General features: G+C 40.8%; 1 protein-coding gene across 2 annotated transcripts in view; it reads left to right on the top strand.

Moving 5' to 3' along the window:
• NHS (NHS actin remodeling regulator) overlaps nt 1-23,280 on the top strand; it is a 377,883-nt gene extending 354,603 nt beyond the window's left edge. The window contains exons 3-6 of one of the 2 annotated variants that reach the window (XM_069204530.1): nt 179-310; nt 3,804-6,725; nt 9,421-9,547; nt 21,731-23,280. In XM_069204530.1, the coding sequence (XP_069060631.1) occupies nt 179-310; nt 3,804-6,725; nt 9,421-9,547; nt 21,731-22,307 (3,758 nt within the window). In that variant the 3' untranslated portion in view covers nt 22,308-23,280. The remainder of the gene's footprint in view (nt 1-178; nt 311-3,803; nt 6,726-9,420; nt 9,548-21,730) is intronic. The other variant, XM_069204529.1, reaches the window with a different exon arrangement.
• The last annotated feature ends 1,047 nt before the right edge of the window (nt 23,281-24,327 follow it).

Genomic DNA, 24,327 nt, shown 5'->3' with positions numbered 1-24,327 from the left:
ATTTTGATTTGAGGTTTAAGTATAGCAGAGCCAGGTCATAAAGCAAAGTACTTTAATAATCACTTGGATTGCATACTGTTGCCTCCATTTGTATACACACTGCTCTCTCATGCACTGTACTGTGTTCAGCTTGTATGGTTGTGCACATCAGCTAATGCAGTTTTTCTATGGCTTGCAGGAGTAGGTTTTGACCGTGAGGCAAGTATACGCTGCTCTCTCGTTCACTCCCAATCTGTGTTACAGCGGAGACGAAAATTGAGAAGAAGGAAAACCATCTCTGGAATACCCAGAAGAGTGCAACAAGAAATAGGTGCGTTAATTTGACTTATGCACAATAAAAATATACTATCTATAATTGCTTACTTTATGGTGTTCACATTTCTGAAATGAACTTTTGTTCCCAAAAGTGGAAAATAGCTTTTTTGTCTAAGATATCGAAACCACATTTTGTGACTCACTACTTTGTTAAAGACATGCTAGCTAATGTAGGCAAATATATCTGTCTGGTGCATGTAGAGTGTTGTAGCGCTCCAGGCAACCCAATGCTGTTTTACAGACCTTGCACGATTAGAAGGCCAATAGTAACAATGGTCAAGTGGATTTTTTTCGGAAAGTAGGGATAAAGAACAGCACAACTGATAGGAAGGCATTAGACACATTCTGAATTTGTGGAGCAGAGGTGTACCACTTTAATCAGTACTTAATGTGGTTAGGAAGTGGGAGAGCTTCTCAGCAGAGGCATCTTATGGGACCTGGTTGGGGTGATACAGCACTTCACCTATCCGGCTGTGCAAGAGGCAGGTTGTAACAATAGTCACCACAGGGTTTACTAGCAATCTGGCAATGTTATAGAGATAAGGTAACTGTGAACTTGGACTCACAAGTCCAGGAAGGCAGTGTATCCGCTCCTAGGGGGTATTAAAACAATTTATATTTTTTCTGAGATGTATAAGTTTGTCTACTTCAATTCTAATGGTATATTCTGTTCAGTGCAGGACAGTAAATCAAAATCACAAATGGGAAACAAGTTTAAACCAGTCCCACACGCAAGAAGGTAACATCTAGAAATGTACAGTGGAGTCATGGCTAGTCTTTGGCAGCACATCCTGCTCTGAAAGCAGATCTGTTGTCTGCAGCCCAATGGAGAATTACCAGAATGGCACAATGGCCCGCCTGGCTTTGAATCGATTCAGTGATTGACGCTCTGAGTTTAAATGCCTATTGTGCACATTTGCTGATTGTATTCCATAATGGCTGACTGATACAGTATCTAGTCTTGTTTGGGGTGGAATTCATTCTGTCTCCCAGGATACCACCTTCTTAATGTCTGGTATTGTCTTCCACCCTGAACAATGCTGCAGTACCCCACTTGGGTTGAAGCTGGTCTTCCCATTTAAGCCATCAACCTATGCAGCCTTTCTAGTGGATAAGTGTTCTGAGCTTGTGATAGGGGCTAGTTCGCTCACTCTCATCAAGTCCACGATCTGCTTTCCTCAGGGTTTATTGTTGCATCACTTGCGGAAGCTTCACCAGTTTGCTGCCCTCTCCAACCACGATATGTATCTCTCATGGAATACATATCACCTCCAAAATACTTTCTGTGGCATAAATTGAATCAACTCCCTCGTATTAAGCAGCCCACACCCAATAAATCATTAATCAGTGTATAAAGTTTGTTGCGTAAGGGAACATACTCACACTACCCATCCTACTTTCTTTTTCATGGACAGTTTTAAGAGGCAGTGACAGAAAAAACAATGTTGCTTTCAAAACCTTTGCCAGTTACTATAGGTGGTCCTCATTATTGCTATTCAGGTAGATTCAAAATTGAAACCTGCAGTGTGGCGGTTAATCTTGTATAAAATGCAGATGACTCATGTTCGATGAAACCAGAGTGGAGAGAAGGATTTTAAAATACATTTGCTTATCAATTAAACAACAGTATTCATTCAAAGATTGTCTCATATTACAGGGCAGATTTATATTTTGGCAGTAAGGCTACTCAATCGCAATGGAGCATCCTAACCGCCATCATAATGGTACGCCTCCCTGATTTAGGTGCAGGCGGACCATAGATTTGGCTGTGGTTGTGACTGCTCCGTTACCGCTATAGGCAAACCTCTCTGAGGGCCTCACACAGCAAGAGCCATTGGAGAAATGGCTATATATCTGCCCACCCAATCAGGATTAGTGGAAATATAGTCATCTCTTTACTGTCTGTCACCACCACGCAAATCTTAGCAGCGAGAGACAGTAAAATGTTAATAATTCTCCCCTCGCCATGGGAGTCATCTCCATTCCATTTTTTATGTTAAAAAATAAATTCCTGTTCTATGGTTTTCTTGAAAATAAAAAAAGAAAACTGTTTGGTGCAGGGCAGTGTCATGCTGAAGCAGCCCTGCACCAAACAGTGAAATGCATTGGTAGGAACCACTGTTTCTTGAGTTCCTGACAATGCATTATAAATGCCCGCCCCAGAGCAGTCATTTATAAGTTTGGCAGCAGTACCTCCACCAGGGGGACAGAGTAATTTACACCATCCCCTTGGTGGAACGACAGGCTGTCCAACAAATTATAAATGAGGTCCTAAGACTAAATTTCACAGCAAAGATTAGGTGCACAGCAGGGTTTAAACATAGCATGAGCTTTCTTAAGGCCTTGATGCAGGAAGAGTAGGCAAGTTTTAATAGGATTTGAATAGTCAAGCTACTGGGGTGGGGTTGATGGTGCAGAATTAACCAGTTTGAGTTGTCTGTTAGTGTTTTTACTCACTTGATTAAGCTGAGCTTCTCTGTATGAAATATTATTTTCAAATTCCACTGCATAATAAACAGACGAGCACTGTCCAGACTCCGAGGCCACATGTGGAGTATAAATTCAAGCGAAATGGTCATGACAACTAGAATTTCAGTCTTGGAACCAAGGATTGCAAGCCAATTTCCCACAGCTAACACAACCTCACTAAAATGTAGTCTTTGTAATAGTGGCCATTAGTAATGAACCGTTTCCATTGCTTTCCATTGTTCTGCAACTGCAGGGCACAGAGGCTTCTAATCTGAGAAAAGTAATGCAATAATGACAACAGAGATAAAAGTTGCAGTCATCCCAGCCTGACCTTTTGAAGAAGGTCAATAATAAAGTTAAAATGATTATCAAAGCAAAAGATGGGTGATAAGAACGATTCCAAAATTGTTCAGCCAGACACTGTCATGTGACTTTTCAAGGTGCCTAATTAGTATGTTTCCTGTTTTTGTAGTGTTATTTAGCTCCAGGTATGGAACAGTACCTTCACTTTTGATCACAAGAGATTTTATATTTTGTGTGTCAGCATATTTGTTGTTATCTAGTTATTACTTACAACATAGTTTGATTTGTTTTCTACATGAGGTTTCTTTGCCTCTTCACTTGTGCCACTGATGTTGGTTTCCCATCCTGGCATCAGAGTTAGTTTTGCCCAATTTGTTACCCTCTAACATGACTGTGATTGAAGACCCAACAATGAGAACATTTGGCTTTGTTTTAATTTCCATACACAAAACACTCAAATACACAGTGTGTCCTAATCTATATTTAATTTACATATCCGGGGAATTTGAGGATAAAAAATTCTCAGCGAATCACCCGCAGGAGCTATCCTGATGCATGAGAGGTGCTCAAGTGAAGTCAGTGCACAAGTGAACCTCTCGGTAAATTTAGCATGAAGTAAGAACTCTAACAAAAGACTTATTTAAAAGATGTACATTTCTATGAATGTCAGAACAATTTGTAACTAAACCTGATCTTGTTGTGTATTTGTGTTGTAGATTCAGATGAATCGCCAGTGGCCAGGGATAGGAATGTGATTGTTCACACAACGCCAGACTTGGCCAGTGCAGTTGGAAGAAGATCTGGCACTCGAGACTCTGAATGTCAGACAGAAGATATTCTTATTGCTGCACCTTCACGGAGAAGAATCAGAGCACAGAGGGGCCAGAGTGCGATAGCAGCCCTCTCTCATTCTGCAGGGAATATTGTTGCTTTGGCAGAAAGTGGTGACCACATGTTTACTTCGTCGATTACTAGCCGCATTCGATCACGGAGTCTTCCTAGAGAAGGTGCTCGAACCAGTGAAGCGGATCACAATCTTGGTGCTAAAACTTCGATTTATGAAGCAGAAGACTATTTGCCAAATTCTGAAAGTGACCTGGATAAAGGCCAAGATAGCATTGCTGACAAGGGTCTTCAAGACCACAAGCCTGTTGGTTTGACTTGCTCTCAGCACCACCATAGCCCACAGCTCAATATACATGAGAGAGGGCGGTCAAGGCTGTCAAGGATGGCAGATTCGGGGAGCTGCGAGATTTCCTCAAATTCTGATACCTTTGGAAGCCCGATTCATTCTTTCTCAACATCAGGAGTGCTGACAAGTCACTTGGATCAAAAAGATGACCATCAGTCCTCTAGTGGAAATTGGAGTGGAAGCAGCTCAACCTGTCCTTCTCAGACATCAGAAACAATCCCACCTGCCGCCTCTCCGCCACTGACTGGCTCTTCACACTGTGACTCTGAATTATCTTTGAACACTGGGCCTAATGCCGGAGAAGATTCCAACCTCTTTATCTCTGAACAGTACAATGATGATCCCATGGACAAGATTAGAGGCCATCGGGCGAGCTCCTTTACGTCTACGGTTGCCGACTTACTTGATGACCCGAATAACAGCAATACAAGCGACAGTGAATGGAACTATCTTCATCATCATCATGATGCCTCATGCCGCCGAGACTTTAGTCCAGTACGATCAAAGGCAGACAGTTTAGATTGTCCAAGCTTTACCAGCATGGCCACTTATGACAGTTTTCTGGAAAAATCTCCCTCTGAAAAGGCAGATACTGTTTCACATTTCTCTGTGGACACTGAAGGATATTATACCTCCATGCACTTTGATTGTGGTCTTAATGGTAGTAAAAGTTATGTATGTAACTATGCAGCAATAGGATCTGGTGGCGGCCATATTACAAGTGGAGCTTCCAGCCTTACCAACTGCATTTGGCGGGATTATGTTGACCACAGAAGGCAGGGAAGACAAAACATCTCTTTTAAGAAACCAAAGGCAAAGCCAGCCCCACCAAAACGCAGTTCATCTTTGAGGAAATCTGATAGCCACACAGACGTTCCTGATAAGAAAGAACCAAAGATAAGCATTGGGCAGCATATGCCTCACACTTCCAGGGAAATGAAGTTGCCACTCGAGCTTTCAAACACACCTTCGAGAGTGGAAATTTCAGGTCTCTCTAGTCAGAAGGAACTTTCATGGGTGAATCAGGAAGACAGTCGCACTCTGGAAGCTACATCATTTAAAGAGGAGGGTGCTGAGCAATCTCACTATGCAGATCTCTGGCTTCTTAATGACTTGAAGTCGAATGACCCTTATAGGTCTTTATCGAACTCAAGCACTGCTACGGGTACTACAGTCATTGAATGCATCAAATCGCCAGAAAGTTCAGAATCACAGAATTCACCGCCCGGTTCCAGGCCCTGCAGCCCATCCATCCCTTTAGTAGAAAATGAATTCAAATTAGCTTCCCCTGAAAAACTGGCTGGTTTAGCTTCACCATCCAGCGGTTATTCAAGCCAGTCAGAAACACCAACCTCATCTTTCCCAACCACTTTCTTTTCTGGGCCGTTGTCTCCAGGGGGCAGTAAAAGGAAGCCTAAAGTGCCAGAAAGGAAGTCTTCACTCCAGCAGACCTCTTTAAAGAATGGCAACACAATTTTAAACAAAGATTTAGAACTTCCAATTATACCTCCTACACATCTTGACCTAAGTGCTCTTCATGTGTTAAATAGGCCATTTCCTTATAAGCCCCAGCTCCATGCTTTCAGTCACCCAAAACAGAGCTTGATCATCAACACAGTCAATCTAAATCCTACACAATCCCTTGCTATCACACCTTCTGTTCTGAAATCTGTTCAACTCAAATCAATCAGTAGGCATGAGGAAATCAGACAAAAAGACAGCACAGATTTTCTCAGCAGACAGGAATTCAGCCTCACAGAGGAAGCGTTTTCTGTAAGCAAGTGTGGGCCACCAGTTGCAAGGAAACCAATATCGCGTCAGTTCTCCATTGAAGAAGCTGTGCCCTTTATTAATGCCTCTCCTGTTGAGGTAGTTGCAGAAGAGCTACATTCAGATAAGTGTGCCATTTTTCATGGAAAAAATATTTCTACTCAAATGAATGAAATAGTCACCAGTGAGGTTATGTTAGAGGTTCCAACTGTGAAGGACCAATTATGTACTGCCCCTGATCATCTACAAGGAAGCAAACAAAGGGAGACCTCTAGCTCACACCTGAAAACTAGCAACACAAGCAATTACGACCTTAGGACGTCTTACCATGATATGTCCCATGAGCATTTACCAACTCACCATGAAATTCCTGTAGTCTGTGCACTGCTACCGGAGTTGGAATCCATGGATGAAGCTATTTCCCAACAAGATTCAAAAATCCATGCAGAAGGAGCTTCTTACCAACTAAACAATCAGCTTGACATGAGCAAAAATGATAAAAAAGTGCCTGGGAATATTAGCGTCAATGAATCAGAGATCTCAACTGTTAACGCTCTCAGTGAAAAATGTTTGGAGCAGGAAATTGACAACGTATCAGGTATCCTGACCAAAAGTGCCTCTGATGACATCATGGAAGAGGAGACACAAGATAGTGTCGATGATACTTCATGGAAAGGTGAGTCCTTCTCTATCTTGTCATACCGCAGTGATGTAGAAGGGCACTAACATTGTGTCAAAACTTTTTTAATAAGTGTATGCTCTTGTATTGTATGCTAGTTTATTTATTATTCTAATTGAATAATTGTGACCTTGAACCTTCCATGGAAGTTACTAGAAAGCACCTCACTGTGCAATTCGTTGAGAATTTTTACATTTGATTGTAATTGACCCGTTGTCTACTTGGATTGGCCACCCTGTCACACGGAGACAGTGAAGAACTTGATATTTATGTGACATGCTGTATTTCTATCCTCTCTCCATGAAGTCACCGTATATGAAATTGTGTAAAAATGCCAGTGGAATTGTTCTCCTGCTTTAAGTCTCCCATATAGTTGACCAAATGGGCAGAAACGTTAGTTTCTATTTAGCACTTAATGGTCCTTAAAGCATGTATCATGTTAAAATGTGACCAGTCCTGAGATAACATAACCAGATAACACAAAATGAGGATTTGTATGATGATATGTGTGCTTCTGAGAAGCAATGGTGATACTAGTGACAGGTTTCTGCAAACAAAAAGTGCCAGATGGAGAAAACTCAACATCACAAAGGAGACGGCCAACCCAGATACAGTGAAGTCAGTTATCTTAAACAACAGCAATTATCAACATAAGCTGGGCCTGTTTTTAGCATGCTGTATGCAGTATCTGTAATACCAAAGCTTACCAGCCATCTTAATGACAACCACGGGTAATACCTGTCTTGTGAGATAGCCCACTTCCTCTCTCACTGAGTTCCATCAGCAACAGGTATATGAGCTCAGTATTATCTATATGAGCACTGAACTATGGAAAGTATTATCTATATGAGCACTAAACTACAGCATGGTGTAATTACCCTTAGCAATATTTCCAGTATTCCTAGTCATTTAGGGTTTGATGTATCAAAGCTTTTTGCATTCGCAAACGGTGCGAATGCAAAAATGCCTTTCAAATTTATGAAAGGCATTTGCAGTGCAATTTCAAGGAATTGCTAAAATAGCGATTCCCTGAAATTGCGACTCCATTTAGGGAATCGCAAATTGCAATTCTCTAAATAGGAAATCGCAAATAGGGAATTCTTATTTGTGACTTCCAAAGCGCTAGTATTATGCATTTCCTAAGTGTGAACTATGCATTTAGGAAATGCAATTACCACCAAATCCAATTTGGTGGTAACCATGCGCAATTTTTAAAATGCATTATAAATGCATTTTTAAAAATTACATGTAGCGCACACATGCCCCTATGGCATGTGTGTGCTTCACATGTCCACTAATATATTTTTGGGGTGCATCAAAGGGGGCCTCAGGCCCCCAGCACCCTGGGATTTGCATTGCCTAAATTGCGAATTCCTAACGGGAATTCGCAAATGCAAAACCATTCGTACCTATGGGACTACAGGCCCATAGGGATGAATGAAGTCCCATTCCCTAATTGCGATTCAGTAATAGCGATTGCGATTTTTAAGAAATCGCTATTACCGAAATGCAATTTTCATACATCCCATTTTGCATTTCTTAAATAGCGATTTCTTAAAAATCGCTATTTAGGAAATGCAAACCAGGAGCATGATACATCTAGCCCTTAACACTTTCAAAATTATTTTAGAATTTTGGCTGAAGAAATGAAGGGCAACTGGGGCCAGACTGTGGGGCCCAGAGATGGAGTCTTGTCTAAAAGATGTGTGGGTTTTTTGTTCTAGGGTGATAATGCTAGAATAATTTCTTAATTGCAGGGTTAAGAGCCAGTTTATGACTTCACTTGGTTCTCGCAGGACATCACTAAAAATCCTAATCTCTTTAAAGGTGGTGTCACAGTGTGTAGTCTGCATTTTGTTTAAACACCATGTTTCCCATTTGGAATACTGATCAATCGTAGTTACCAAATGGGGCACACAAGGCAATTACAGGTGAACATGACTAGTCATATATAATTAATGCTGTGGAAGGGATAGTCCAGAAAATACTCCTAACTCTGTTTTAGGATGCTGGTAGCTTCAAAAAGCCACAGGTTGAATGCAGGTGGCATATGTTGTCTAAAATGATCACACTCAATAGTATGGTCTCCTAGTCCAGCAGTAAGGTTCTGCAAGCCCAGGCTACTGGGCTTGCAGAACACCTCAAAGAAGGCTTCACTCACATAGCAACACTCACTAGCAGTTTCTTTTACATTTTAGTATATGCCCTAAGTAAACTAGAAAACATTATAACTCTTTGCCTGTAATGTTCTTCTACCTAACACACAGTGTACAAACTGATGTGCACAATATACTTTTCAATGCATTTTTCATTACCTTGTACGAAAGGACAATATTTGTTTTCTGAGATTTTTTTCTCTTTTGGGGTGATTTACTAACTAATTGTACATGGGCCAAATTATTTTCAAATAATACACAGGCAAATAGATGTACACATTGCTGCCATCAGTATAACAAGCTAACATAGCCAGTGTTACAAAAAAAATACGACTAGTGTCACAGTCTGATGTGGCCGGTATGGGATAGTAGTAACATGGCCATTCTTTTAAATGCCCGCTGAAGAACTTCTGACCTAAAAGATCATGTGAGCATCATATGAAAAAAAGTGTAATCCTGTTACATGAAAAGCTTATACTGATTGCTTTAGGGTACCTCACGGACCTATAGTCATCTGGATACTTTTTTTTTTTAAGAGTCTTCTCAGAGTGACGATTCCTTAGTGTCACCGATGGGCGAAGATTCTCAGCCTGAAGCAGATGACGTCTTTGTGTCTCCCAACAGGCCCCGAACTACAGAGGATTTGTTTGCAGTCATTCACAGGTAAGCTAATACATCTCTGTGACACCTCCACATAGCTAGATACTTCGCTGGTTATTGTCTCCAAACTTCAAAAATAACACTTCTAAAATTATTACTTCTGAATTATTAGTTCTAAAAATAAATACTTTGAAAAGGTAACCTCTCCCAGAATAAGTGTTCCCAGATATATATAGTTAACAACAGTATGAAAGAGTGAAGGGGTTAAGGCTTGGGGTTAAGAAAGTAAGATCTAAGGTATAGGGATTAACAGTATAGTGAGTTAAACGTCTAGGGAATGGGGTTAGGACTTTAGGGTATGGGGTTAGGGGTTAAGGGTTTATGGCTTAGGGCATAGGGATATTGGGTTAAAAAATAAGGGTTATAGGTTAGAGATTTCAGGTATAGGGTTAAGAGTTAAACGTTTGATGTATGGGTTTAAAGGTTGAGATATCAGATTAAGGAAGGTTAAAGGTTGGGGTTAGGGGTATAAGGGTTAGGTTATGGGGTTCGTGTATAGAGGTAATGAAATAGGATTAATGTTTGGAATCTAAAGATATGGATTAGGGTTAAGAAGTAGAGCTTTAGGTACAGGTTTATAGGTGTTATGGGTATAGGGTTATGTCTATAAGTTTAAGGTGTATATGGTTAAAGGTTGGGGGTTGAGGATATGTGGTGTAGGAGTTAGGGGTATAAGGTTTTGAGTTTATGGTTAAGGGTATAGGGGTTAATTTATAAGATTCTGGTTATAGTTTAAGGGTTAAGAGTTTATGTTTGTGGTATGTGGTTATGTGTTGGGGTATAGGGTTAAACCCTATGATTACATTTGTTTTTTGTCAAACTGATTTTATTAGTTTAAAAAAATGTAATACAAACAGTCATGGTATACCCTTCGTAAGGCCCATTCCCCAATGTGGGCTAATGACAGGTACAGTTTCATAATTACAGTCAGGCCAATAGGCTGTACGTTTATCAAACAAGAAATTAAAAAGAAGAGGTTTCCCTGACAATGTCGAAGAGTGCGCTGTAATGGATTAATATAAAATACAAAGATACAAAAGCCAATAAAGCCTGCATGGTGAGAACTCTGTTAGCTAGGCGACAGAGAGAGAGAGTGTCCGCGAGCTGGGAGGGGATGTATATCGGAAGGATCTCCAAAGTAGATCGCAGCAGCGCGGCATAGCCTTTTATATAAGGAAGAGGTGGAGGGATCTAGTCTGGGTGGGGCACGAGAAGAAAGGGAGTCCTCTCGAAAGATATTGTGCTAGAGGGCCCCATATATAAAGTCTTTCCTGGTGTCAGCCATCATGTCGGCCAGTCTCTCCAATGTGAGCGCGTGCCATCGGCGCGCATCCCATTGAGACAGTGATGGTGCTTCTGTTTTTTTCCAGGCCGATGCCAGGGACATCTTGGCGGCGCCCAGGCTCAACCAAAGGATTGCACTGTCTCCATGTGTTTAAAATTTTAGAGACAGGTCCCTAAGCCATTAGAGAACATGTTCTGGGGTCGAAGGGACAGGGTAGCCCAATATGTCTTTAATTTGTGCAAGTATCTCCTCCCAATAGGGGCAAATAGTCGGGCAGTCCCACCAGATATGTTAAAAGTCTCTCAGTAGCCCACAACACCTCCAGCATCTATCTGTCATGTTGGGGAATATTTTCCGGAGTTTCTCTGGATAAATTACTTTGAAATGGGCTTCACGCAGTCTTAGTGAGAGGTTGAATCTATGTATATTGCGCCAAAGATTTGCAATTGCTGTGCTTCAATGGTAATCCCCAACATGTGTTCCCAGAATGTAACATATTGGAATGTGGGTGTAAGTGTAGTAGATATCAGGAGGGTGTAAGGGAAGGACATACTGCCTCTCTTAAGTTCCACCCTCCGTACAAGCTGCTCAATGGGTAGGAGTTCTCTGGTAGCAGCCTGCCTTACACCAGGATGAAGAACCCAATGTTTTAATTGGGCGTAATGGTACGCCTCTGAGTCTGCTAGGTTAAAGTCTTGACAACAAATCTCAAATGTTAAGATATCCCACCCATTGAATAAATGCAATATGGTCAGACACCCCAGGAGGGAGGGGAAGTTTGCGAGCTCATTGGTTTTGGTGACTGCATCCCAAGTTTTCAGTGTAGTGGCTAGAGGAGTGCTGAAATAAGCATTGCAAGGGTGGTCACTTTTAGTTTTCCAGATAGTGCCCCAGATCGTCCTGCCCACTATTGCTCGGCCCATAGATTACATTTGTTTAATATCACTGTTGTAAATATGGTTTAAGGTGTGTAGATGGTTACACTTATTTTCATTCTATCTCTTGAAAATTATGAAACATTGCTTTTCAAAGTAGAACTGCACTTAATAGATTCCAATGGAACACATGCAATTTGGGAGTAATGGAGTTAGATGTGTTAAAAAATAGATGATGCTATTTCCCAGTAAAAAAAATGGTACCGCGTTCAAGGAGAGTCATGCCATGTTTCTAAATGCAAGTTTTGTTTCTTCTGTGTATGTATGTACGTGTTGGTATTTCTGGAGAACAAATCTAGCACAAGAGACACAGAGCACTGAACATGAGGCATAGCCACTAGGAAGATACAATGACAGTGGGGAGGTCAAGTGTAGACTGGTAGGTCAGGAGGAGTGCTCTTTGAAGAGAGATGTTTTGTGAATTGTAGGAGAGTTGATGCTGATCTGACCAGAAAAAGGCAGCTTGTCTTCTGTTCTTTTTCCTTCTTGCATGTTTTGGCTCTGGTTTGGTGAGCTCCATGCTCTTGCTCTAGTGTTCCCCAGACACGTTTAGTTTATTTGCTAGGTAAGCTGGGATCATGACGTTGCAGGCTTATAAGTGATGTAACTCATCCTTAAGATGATCCAGGCAGGAAGAGGTAGCAGTGTATTATTGTAGAGCTTTGTAGTTAAATGTTGATGCTCTAGCAGTTAAACGAATATCTTAGCTAACTAAATGGCAAGGTACCAACAAGTGTTTAATGTATCTTGAAGCAACACAAAAGAGGGCCCTTAGAGGTTGACTCTTGCTAGATTAGAATAGAGCATGCAAGATATTTTGTGAACTTGTGTATACGCACCACAGTAGTCAGATGATTTTAATGAAAGGAAGGGTCACAATCATGTATATTGCTCAGATAAGTGCAAAGTCATAAACAACCGAAAAGTCATACTAGCCTGTTAATGTAATGGAAATATCCACATGTTCTGCCTGTACTGTCCCTTCCTCTCTTGCAGTTGGTTTTCATTGTGTGGGCCTGAATTGTACATTTCAGAGTGCATCTGTTACATCTTATTCCTGCAGACAAACATTGCTATACTTCAAATAGCAATGATGTGCATGGTCTGTGTTTGCAAACAGAATAAATAAATCAAGTTTGTTCAGTATAAAAAAAAGCACACATTTTGATGGTATTGTTCAACAAGTACGGGGCATTTTGAAGGACAATAAAATCAACTAGAATTTTTAGCTAACTCCTTATTCTCACAAATATAAGTCATGTCATCAATGTGTAGCTCCATAGTCGATCCCTATCTTTTTTCTTTCGTTTTTTTAGCTGTGTAAAAAGGGGAGGGGCACATTTTTCACTCATTAACTCAGGGAAAGAACACAACTGATGCTCCAGTGGGAAACCAGAACTGGACTGTGCAGTCGGTGGATTCTGCCAGTGGAGTCAGCACATATTTTGAACCATTGGTAGCACTGGAATTAAGGTAATTAGGTAACCGATGCATATAACTGGCACAGCCAGTGACACTGATGTAGTGGTGGGGCAGAAGGGGAAGGGGACGAAGAGAGGTTCCTTCAACCTTCTGTTAAATGTAATCACAATGTGATCAGTAGTATAGTGAAACACTATTGGCTGGCAAATGTTAGTCACAAGTAAGGGGTACATCACTCCAAAGTGAGCAGCCCAGCTTATACTTCATACTGAATATATACTCTATGGAACTGGTATATTCAGGATAATAAAGTATAGGAGGTAAGAATGTAGAATTCTGTGGTGAACATCATATTATAAATTATTTTGTTGATAAGCAAGATCCCCTTTGTAGCCAATGGTCGGCAGTATCTGCCTAGACTAGTGTGTTAACAGGGGTTTCCCATCCACATTAGGGGGGGCAGGCCCCATTTGGCATTGGCGACATAACTTTGGTTACTATTTTAGGGGCAGATTTATGGAAAGTAGCTCTCCACCTAGTGCAGCGCCACTTTCCCTGCGCCCCTTAGCACCCTCTACAGCCACCATGTGTGCATTGTATTTAAAATACGGCGCACCATGGCGCAGGGTAGGGGAAATAGCGTAATTTCTTTTAACGTCGTTGATGTACTCTGCAGGAGTAGTGCCAAAATATTGGCACTACTCCTGCAGAGTACATAGGGCCCCATTCTAAAGATTGGAAGGCCCCTTTTAACGACTTCTCATGAGCAGGCGTTAAAAGTGGCGTAAAAAATAGCGCAAGGAAATGTCATAGATTTCCTTACGCCATTTTCTGGCTCCCCTAATGGGGTAACACCTCCTTTGCATACATTGTGCCTGGTGCAGGCATAGTGTAGCGCAAAGGTTTACAGAGGGGCGCAATGCATGCATTACGCTACTCTGTAAATACGGCGCAGGGGTTTCTGCCTCATTGGGCCACATTAATGTCAAAAATAATGATGTTAATGTGGCGCAAGGTGGCGCTAGGGCATTATAAATATGCCCCTTAGTTTCTTGGAGTTTGTGCAGTGTTCCACATTCTGATGTTTGGATTTACACAAGTGAGTGCTCCTCACCTCGGAGTTCACTTAAGTCAGTGGGCAGACAGCAATGACTAAGCATGAGCACAACATCTTGCGGTTGGGGGATGGTTCTCATTACTAAGAAACGATCCAGCGCAGAGTAATATTATAGAAAACTGTTTCAGGGGTGTTCAAAATTGCAAAGATTGTGCATCCACAACTTTGTGAAGTGTCTTTGAAAGTTACAGTCTTACTACATTTTATAAAGTTCGAAAGTATTAAAAATTAAGTAAATAGAGGATCCTTGAGGTAAAAGCAAGCTGTAGAAAAAAATTCAGAAAAACATTCAGCAGATGAGTTCTATCCGAAATATGATTTTTCAAGAAAATTGTTTTGCTATTTATTTTTCTTTGCAGGAAACCACAAACGAAGCTGCTGTATGAATTTGGAAACTTGAGAAACTCTGAAAAGTGCATGTAGATTGAAGTTTATCAGTTTTGCATAAGTTAAAGTGCAGAGTGTAACACATCACTTTATTCCCTGTACCTGGAAGAAATGGTTATGCTACAAATAACTACATACTGTTTCACAGTAGACTCTAGGCACATAGATGGCGCTTTGTTAACTTTGACAGCAGACATGCCCTCCCACCATCAAAGCATGGCCTCCTACCACACAACCGTGGTGCATCCATGAGGTGTGAGATCGTAGGTAACTGGTAATGGCAGAAGGCAAAGCTGAAGAACTTATTCCCCTGTAGTAACCAACAAGAAAGTGAGCTAGCAAGGCAACACAGCTTACTGGACTATGGATGTGGAGGCAGCCTGAGCCCAACTCATTATGGGTTCGGGGTAAGGCATTTGGCAATGGATGGAGTCTGGAGTGTAATGGCTTCCATACAGTATTTGTTCTAATAGCCTCCCCTGCAGTGTTCCTTATTGTTTCTGGGAACCATAGTAAATGCTGATGAAAGCTGCTGCTGTAGCAAACTGAGCACAATTATCAATCCAAAAGTTACATTTGTTAAGCAAGACTTCTGCAAAGTGATTAGGATCATCAATCAATGGCTGGTTCTCTCAGTGAGTGGCATGAGTCCTTGTGAAGCTGGATACCATGCCCTCCACTGAATATAAAAAAGGATTACTTCTGGTCTTTTTCGATGTCAGATGGGGGAGGGCAGGTTATTTAAAGCCTGTAGAGTGAAGGAAGTGCAAGAACAAGCAGATCACAGTAAGCCTGCAGGCTCGCAACTCCCACATACCCAACAAACAAGAAGGTGATGGAAGAAATGCATGAATTAATTTCAGCCACTGGCACTCAGGGCACATTCCACACTAGTGTTTTTCACCCACTATGTGACTCTAGACAGAGATATGTCATATGTTGAGCAGCTGTGGTCCTACTCCAATAGAAACAGTCTAGCCTGAACCAAGACTGTCCCCTTCAGACAAGAACACAAGCAAAACTAGACTGGGTTCAACCTACTTAGGTCTCGCCAGTAAGGTTTAGCTAGAGTCATGTGGCACAGTGAGCACAGGACCCATGTCCAGGGAATACTCCTCACACTTGTGGTGTATACTGCAACATAGAACAAGGTGAAAGAAAGAAGGAATGATGAATTAACTTCAGCCACTGATGATCACCCAGGGTCACATTTCAGACCAACATTTTTTGACCGCTATATCATTCTTAGTAAAGTCCCAGCATATGCAAATCAGTCTTGGTCCTTCTCCAATAGGAACAGTCCAGCCCAAACTTCCAAACTTGGTCTCCTCCAGACAAGAACATCAGCAACCAGAAACCAGATTCAACTGACAAGGTCTCTTCAGTAAAGTATAGCTTGAGCCCTGTGGTGCGGTGAGCATGGCACCCATATTTGGGCATACTCAGCTACTGCAAAAGACTAGGTGATGGAAGAAATGCTTGAATTAAGCATCAGTCACTAGCGCTTGCTTGGAGACTAATTCCAGACCATTGTTGTTTGTCCACTTTGCCACTCTAGACAGAGGCCCACCATATTCAAATAGTTTTGGTCCTGCTGTAATAGGAACAGTCCAGCTCCAACTACCAGGGCCAGACCCCTTCAGATGGGAACACAAACAGCCATAGAATCATAGAATAGTTTCGACCTACTTAAGTCTCTTCAGTGAGGTCTGAACTGAGTCCTGTGGCACAAATACCACAACACACTGCATTCCAGACCATTATTTTTCACCTGCTGTGGCACTCTAGAGAGAATTCTGATATATGCAAATTAGTGCTGGTCTTGCTTGAATAGGAACATCTCAGCCTGAACTGCCAGGCAAGTTTCCTTACAAGGTCCCCTCCATACACCCTGCACAGCACTTTTTACGACTTATGAAAACATGTCATAAGTCTGTCTTTATAACTACGATAGAAATACATTTTGTATTCAACTCCATTTTCAAAAGCTCTGTCAAACAATATATTTCTTAAAACATTTGGCTGGTTCTTTGTTCCAAAATAGGTATTTGTTAGAAGACACCTGCCTAGGAACCACATCTCAAATATTGTACCTGTTGTTGTCGGAATGCTACACAACACTTCAGTAATTTTACATTCACATTCAACCTGAAAGAAATACCCTTCTAAAGTTCCCACTTTAAATCAATTTAGGCAAATTAAATGTCAGTTGTATGTGGAATGCTTATATCTTAACAGTAACATTTTTCCTGTACATTCCTTTCTGCGACCTTGTGTTTTGCTTTGTTGTAAAAACTCACTGATATATTTGAACAATTCCATTCACACAGCCTTTTTAGCCCCTGTTGTGCCACTCCCCAAATGTTCTGTAGAAGTGGATTTACTTTCACGTTAATATTTACCCATATAAGACTACTCAGAAATTCATGCACTGTTATATCGCTGCCTTTAAAATTTAACTCTGGAAATCTTCTCAGAATAGCAGCTTCCAGATAAAAAGTCTCAGCGGTGCACTTCATTAATAAGGAACAACAACTTTTGGGTCCTTTCATATGTTGTTTTATGTGAACTTACCTTTCCTTTAATAAAAGTCATAGAATCTATGATTCTCCTGTTCTGTGAATTACAATTAATTTGACTTCTAATGATGCAGGGCTTAATTTAGATCGTGGCGAGCACTGAAAACTCAAAATCCTTCAGTTTCTGAAGAAAACTCTAAATAAGGAACAAGACGTGATAATGGTATTTATAAAGCACTTAATACCAGTGACGAGGCACTGAGGAGTTTTGCTAACGGGTACCAGACTTCTTCATGGTATCCCAGGGTTAGTGATTTAGAGCCTTATTTAGAACTTGGCATAGAGGAATACTCCGCCCACAAACGTGACAGATATCCCAACTGCCGTATTAAGATCCCATTACATTCTGTGGGGATTGTAATACGGCGGACGGGATATTCCATCTGCTAAGTTCTAAATCAGGTCCTTAGTCAAGCATAATTGTGACAGTTAATCATGATGTTTTCATTTTATATCTTGCCAATTTGAAATACATTTTCTCATGGTAATTTAGTGACAATTTGGTACTAGTTCCTCATGTGGATAGTAGAATTCGCCAGCTGATTTTTTTCCTGCATAGGAATACTAATGTGGAGGAAATTTAGATATTGGATTCTACTTTGTATTTAGAGTTTGCTCCGGAAATTGGAGGATTTTCAGTTCCCTCCAAATTCTTAATGATGTCCTTAATACCCATCCCTAAACTGCACTGTACTATGGCTGTCGGTGGAGGGGGTGATTAATATGGCAAGTGGAAGATCTCATTCCATGTTACCGCTGTTCAAAAGCAAGCTTTCAACAGACACATCAAGATTTTTAAATTTAATACAGATGAGCAGAGAAAGAAGTTCACAGATTAAGAGCTCAAAATTAATTATAAAATTAAAGAAGAGGAGAAATAGATTTCATAATGGAAACCAATGAAAGTAAATTCATAAACATAAGAAGGTGCAACAGCAGGATTAAAATAATAACCTAGCAAATTAGACGAAACAGGATTGCCCTGAAATACATGGACATCCTGTTAAATTAAGAAGGAAGAAGCAAAATAGGAATTATGGAGTCATTTCTTTTATAAAACTTAAACTGTCCCACTTTGCCTGTGTCATTGGAATTCAAGGGAAAATGTCTGAATTAAGTTACTGGAGTACTTGAAGAAAATACTGCAAGCTTTTTGCATCAAAAGAGAAATGCTGTGAGTTCAGAATTGACATTGTATTCTAAAATAACAGCCATTGCACGATCATTAAAGACTTGTTAACAGAATGCTAACAGCCTTCAGAAAAGGCCTGAAACTTTCCTTTGTTGATTCTTCAACTGTCTCCTATGTTTATGGAATGCTGGCTTGTGTGACGCCTAGCACCATGCTGACACCTCTTAGTTTATGTGTGCTCCACAAATACCCAACTCAATCAGTCAATAGTTTGAATAGTAAACACACATTTATGAATGTAATAGGTTTAGCCTTGCCCAACTGTATGTTCAAAACCCAGACATTGGCAAAGACGTCTTTGCCTTCGGTTTTGGAGAGAGTGTTGCATAATCTTGTACACCAGCACATACATTATGTTTTATCACTTGCAATGGTTACACTTGACCTTTAAATTATTCAATATTATTTACATCCATGCCTAGACACCATCATACCATGTCTGGCCACAACATTTCAGTAACTACCATCATTAAGCCAGTGCCATAATTATGCCAGGGTGGACACCAGCATGCTGTGCATGGCAACAATAAGTCATGAACTACCACCACAATGCGAATTATAGCAGGTGGTGGTGCCATGGATGCCCACAATGTTTTAGGAATTAACACTACTGTGCAATAGATGGCCGTAATGTGACAAGAATTACCACCATATTGCCAGAACCATCGCTGTGCGGTGGGTGCCTACAGTATGCCAAGAATTGCCACTGTTTTATCAGAGTGATAATTAGGCTAGGGTTGGGCACTGTTGTGCAGTGGGTGCACACACTAGGACTAGAATGACTATTTTGTCAGTGCCAGTATCATGCCAGAGATAGGGCTTCATATAATTGATCCCCACAAGTTGCTAAGAAATTCCACCATTAACTCAGACTCAGCATTACACAAGGGGTGGGCAAATGGCATGATCTAGGTATGCCAACAGGTTTTCAAAAATTGACACCAATGTGTGAAGGCCTGCATTCTACCACACTGGGAAATGGGCATTATCTCATGGTTGCCCACAAGTTGCCCGAATTACGACCATTGTGCAAGGGCCAACATTTTACAAGGAGTAGGCAATGGGCATCACCCCATGAATGTTTCCATCAGGTACCACCATTGTGTGAGGACTCGGGTGGGCAGAGGGCACAACACATTCCTCAGACATGCATTCATACACACACTCTCCAACATGCATGTATGTGTGCACACTCACAGATGTGTGAGTATACATACTGAAACATCCATTTACACATGCAAACATTAGCAGCATATTTTTTCATACTCATTTTGTGCTGCCATTTAACACCCACTGAGACTCTGGGTTGCATCTCCTCTTCCTCACAGCCAGCAGCTGCTCCCCAGTCAGCAGTCCCAGAAAGAGGTAAAGGCATGTAACTGTGTATCAGATAGCCTGTGATGAGTACTAGTGCCCAAAGTTGTTGGCAAGTGGGCAGGCTTATCTTTTTATATGCAGATTTCTCCATCTTAACTGTAGAGTCAACACAGTTGTAGTTACTATTAGATCATAGTTTGTGAATACCGAAAAAGAGTAAACTTACACAAAATTGTAAGTTTACCTTTGTGAATCAGACCCAATATGTCTACATGTCTACAAAATGTCTACATGAAGCACAGCTACGTAGCAGTCCATTTTTTTTTAAATTATTTAAGACAATACTTGCAGATAAGAGAGGGAAAGTAAGTTTTGACTGGTTTCAGGGTTAAGAGAAAATGTGTACTGACTAATCTTCACTGCTGTTTGCAGGAAACAGACCAAGGTAGCCAGGTTTGGCAGTATAGAAAAGATACGGATATCACCACCATGGTCTGTATCTTGTGCGACATGACAGAATGCAATAAGATCATAGTAGTAAATTCCTCCATCTATCAAACCAATATGAGGACTCGTTTGAGGGCCCTGTGGACAAGCGATCCCTCCTTGGTAATGGTTGGAGAGTAGTGTTATGCATCCTTCAGTGAAGAAAGCAGATGGCAGTACTGCCATCCTCTAAACTGATACCATCACAGTTTTCTTTCAAAGGGGGCCATGATCAAGCATAAATAAGATCCACCAGGGTGCACAACCCAAAGAAAAGATGAGTGAGACATATTATAAAAGTGTCAAATGAACCATAAAAGGCACATCAAATAATGAATGGTGCAGGGCCATGTAGGACCAAATAAAGCACAATAATATGGCCGTGACAGTAAATGGGACTAAGTAAGTGATTTAAATGGGAAATTTACGGATAGTGTTGAGACCAGAAAAGAAACTCTTCTGATGGTAAATCAAAAACTTTATTTAAGGTGAGTGAGTGATAGTTTTGATATAAACAAGGGAGATACTGCCATTAATTGTAATTATACTGTAAGCATTTTGAGATGTAATATTTGTATATGAATCCAACCAAGCATCATTTGATTGTCTTATTATAAGCAAGTGTAAAGCAAAATGGGTGAGTGAGTTGAGGAGACAAAGGTGGCTACTATTGTACACTTTAAAATGTGAAATCATGCAGACTTGTGCTTCATGAAGTTGGGAGATCTGAGTATCAAATAGAGAAAGGACCCCACAACTGTACACTGAAAATGTGCATTCAGGCAGATGTGTGCTTCATGAAGTTGGGGTGTTTGAGTTGAGTATTACTGACAGTAACAGCCGTTTACTGTATGCTGCAAAATGCAAATTCATACACCTTGTCTTGAAATCACACCTGTCATGAAATCACACATATATATATATATATACACATACACACACACAAATGGAGGGGTTTAGCTCATATTGCTGCAATTGTTTACATTACTTTTGTGATGATAGTTATGATTTTTTTTCACGTCCCAAATTTAAGGCAAGAATAATATCAGTAGCCAAAGTTGAGTGCATTTGTAAAAATAAACATGAATGTGGTTGTTTCATGTTATAGGTTATATTATTAGTATTCGTCTGATGTACATTTCATTCTTGTGTGGCTTCTTAGTACCAGGTGCAGATGGGAATATGAATTACATCACTAAAGTGCATTTACACAGAGCTCTGAGAAATCAGGCAGACTGGGGGGTTTGAGAAATTGGACATAGGTGTGGAATGTTGTGTGTGTGTGTGTGGTGGTCTCTTGATCTCATCCATTTGGCCGAGTCGATAATGGATGTTGGGGGCTCACAGTCCTGATCTCACTTGTTTCAGAGAAGGGCATTACTAGCCATCCTAAATATTTTTCACCAGTGTTTATAAAAGTGTGAAACTGTTTTCCCTTTGATACATATTCTTTCATGTTTATATAGGTCCAAAAGAAAGATTCTTGGGAGAAAAGAGTCTGGAGATGCAGCTACCAGAAATAGACTGAAAGCCTCATCTGGGACAAATGTGACTGCCGCTGCAGCTACACCAGCCGTCACTCAGAAGTCTCCTGGCATGATCTACAGGAGCGCCAAAAAGTCCAATACATCGAATGAAGAATTCAAGCTCCTACTTCTGAAAAAGGGAAGCCGGTCAGATTCCAGTTACAGAATGTCAGCCACTGAGATACTGAAGAGCCCGGTTTCTCCAAAATCTCCTGGTGAGCTAAGTGGGGACTGCTTGCCAAACACTGATGACTCAAACCAGGTGTCGCCAGGTGCCGAAGCATTATCCCCCCTTACATCCTGCTCTCCCAGAGTCAACACTGAGGGGTTCTCTCCAAAGGCCACAACTGCTTCTTCGCGAGTAGGGCGATCTCGGGTGCCCCCAATCGCTAGCAGCAGCCGTTATAGTGTACGCTGTCGACTTTACAATGCACCAATGCAGGCCATCTCCGAAGGAGAGACAGAAAACTCAGATGGCAGCCCACACGATGAGAGATCTCCTCACAGCCCCAGCTAGGCACTGCCCCCTCTAGCGCCAATATAATATGTCTATGTTAAAGCCACTTTGGATATGGGGATGGACTACACCGTGTTGTTTAAGTATGCTTGGCAGCAGTCTGAGATTTGCAGGCCAATCAAAATACAAAAATAGAAATTCTAAAGTTTTGATTTCCCAATTAGTTGGGAACACAAGAAAGAAGTGCTGCGTAGCTCTTTTATGTTTGCATTTTCTAAAACCAGACCTTCATCATCTGAGTTTACAATTTTCGTTGTTTCTCCTGTTTTTCATTATCCCAAAAATAACACTCCTCCAACATGCAGTTGGTAACAATCAAGGCCATTCCCAATCCAGGAAAACAACACCTTCACTTTAGTGCTTCCCTGGGAGACAGAAAGAACAATAGACACTTGAGAATTGGTATTTTTGTACATTAAAGCAAAATAATGCGAAATTAAAAAAAATATATAAAACACACATGTAAATACCATATTTTTGATAATGTTTGTAAATAGATTTGCCAGAAGAAAGAGAAAGTGGACACGCAGCCAATTATCAACGATGTACAAAAGAAGATAACCTTTACGTTTGTTTAAAGAAGACTAAAACAATGTTAATTATTGTATTCTGTGAATACCATACGCATACCACATGCCACATTTTATCATGTCCACTCATATCACCAAGAGAAATTTGGTCAAAAGCCTCAAATTTACTTTTTTATAATTAAATAGCAAGAAATCTAAATGATGTAAGTGAATCAGATCTGGTGCACATAAAAATAGAGCATTTCTATTAAATTTTAGCAGCAAGGATGCCTAGGGGGAGAGTTGCTCATGACTGTACTGTGAGATGCGGAAGGGGTTTCGAGGCGGTGGACACATCTTTTTGTCTGACTGTGGTTCTATAGTTTTCATGTTCCAATAGTCCTTTTAGTCACAGGAGTATTAATACCTATTCATGGCAAAAAGAATAAATTATGGGAACATTTGTCAGTTGTCTTTTGGTGCCTGTTCGTGTGTGTGCGCATGCCTGAGATTTTGTCAGTTTTTGTTAAGCACTAGCCCTAAAGAAGGGCCCTAGTTATCAAAGCATTTTGCCACTGACAACAAAGAACAAGGAGGTTGTTAGACCCCTTATTTAAACTGGCCCTAAGAAAGGAAGGGTTGTCAGGGATGCTGGTCCCTATAGAGGGAAACAGTCAATATGTGAAGTGCCTTGAATAATCCGTGGAAGGGGTCACATGCGATATGTTTAAAGTCTATTTAAAATTCGTAGGAATAGTGTCATTAAGTGCTTGAATGGGTTGCTGTTTCTTAACGTTGCCCTCCGGTGACTGCTGCCCTGCAATCCAGCACATTGTAAATAAGGTGTAACCTTGTGACAATCCGTTGTGCTGAATGGGCAGAGGAAGCTCCACACTGCTGCCTATGACTCCCACTGCAATACAATACTGCGTATATGTAAATGTTATCCCCATCTACAAGGAGTGATTAACCAGGTATGGCAACTGTGGTTGGGGTTTCAAACTTGTTTTATTTTATTTCATTTTAAAACCACACAAATCCCATTAACAAGCCACGTTTTCCACCAAATATACATATCCGCTTGCAGCAGAGGCTAAAGCATTTAAATAATGCCATAAAATGAACCTATCTCTCTTCAGCGTTTTACCTCCATGCAAATGAATCAGTCTGTGCCAAGGCTGGGGCTCCCAGTGGAATTTTTAAAATATATGTTTGAACATCCTTTTTACAGTATCCAGGCATGAATTTTAAATATTACATGAAGCCCAAGCCTCCAACGTTAACATGTAGGGGATGGTGGAGATCGGGAGTTCCTTCATGAAGGGGTGGAGAGTGCTTGAGGTTTGTGGAGCTATTTGGACACTGTCTTCAATATGAAGTGTTTTGGACTGTGAATGGATCTGGAATTGGGATTAGGGTGTTTTTTTTGTTTTTGTTTAATATGCTCGCTGAGGTCCTTGCTTAAAAACGTCACATAAACGTATTTACAACTTGATTTTGTTATTGAAAGT

This window comes from Pleurodeles waltl, chromosome 8 (assembly GCF_031143425.1).
Source record: "Pleurodeles waltl isolate 20211129_DDA chromosome 8, aPleWal1.hap1.20221129, whole genome shotgun sequence".
Taxonomy (NCBI): Eukaryota; Metazoa; Chordata; class Amphibia; order Caudata; family Salamandridae; genus Pleurodeles; species Pleurodeles waltl.
Note: the sequence above shows the minus strand (reverse complement) of the source record. Positions and strands in the feature narration are given on the sequence as shown.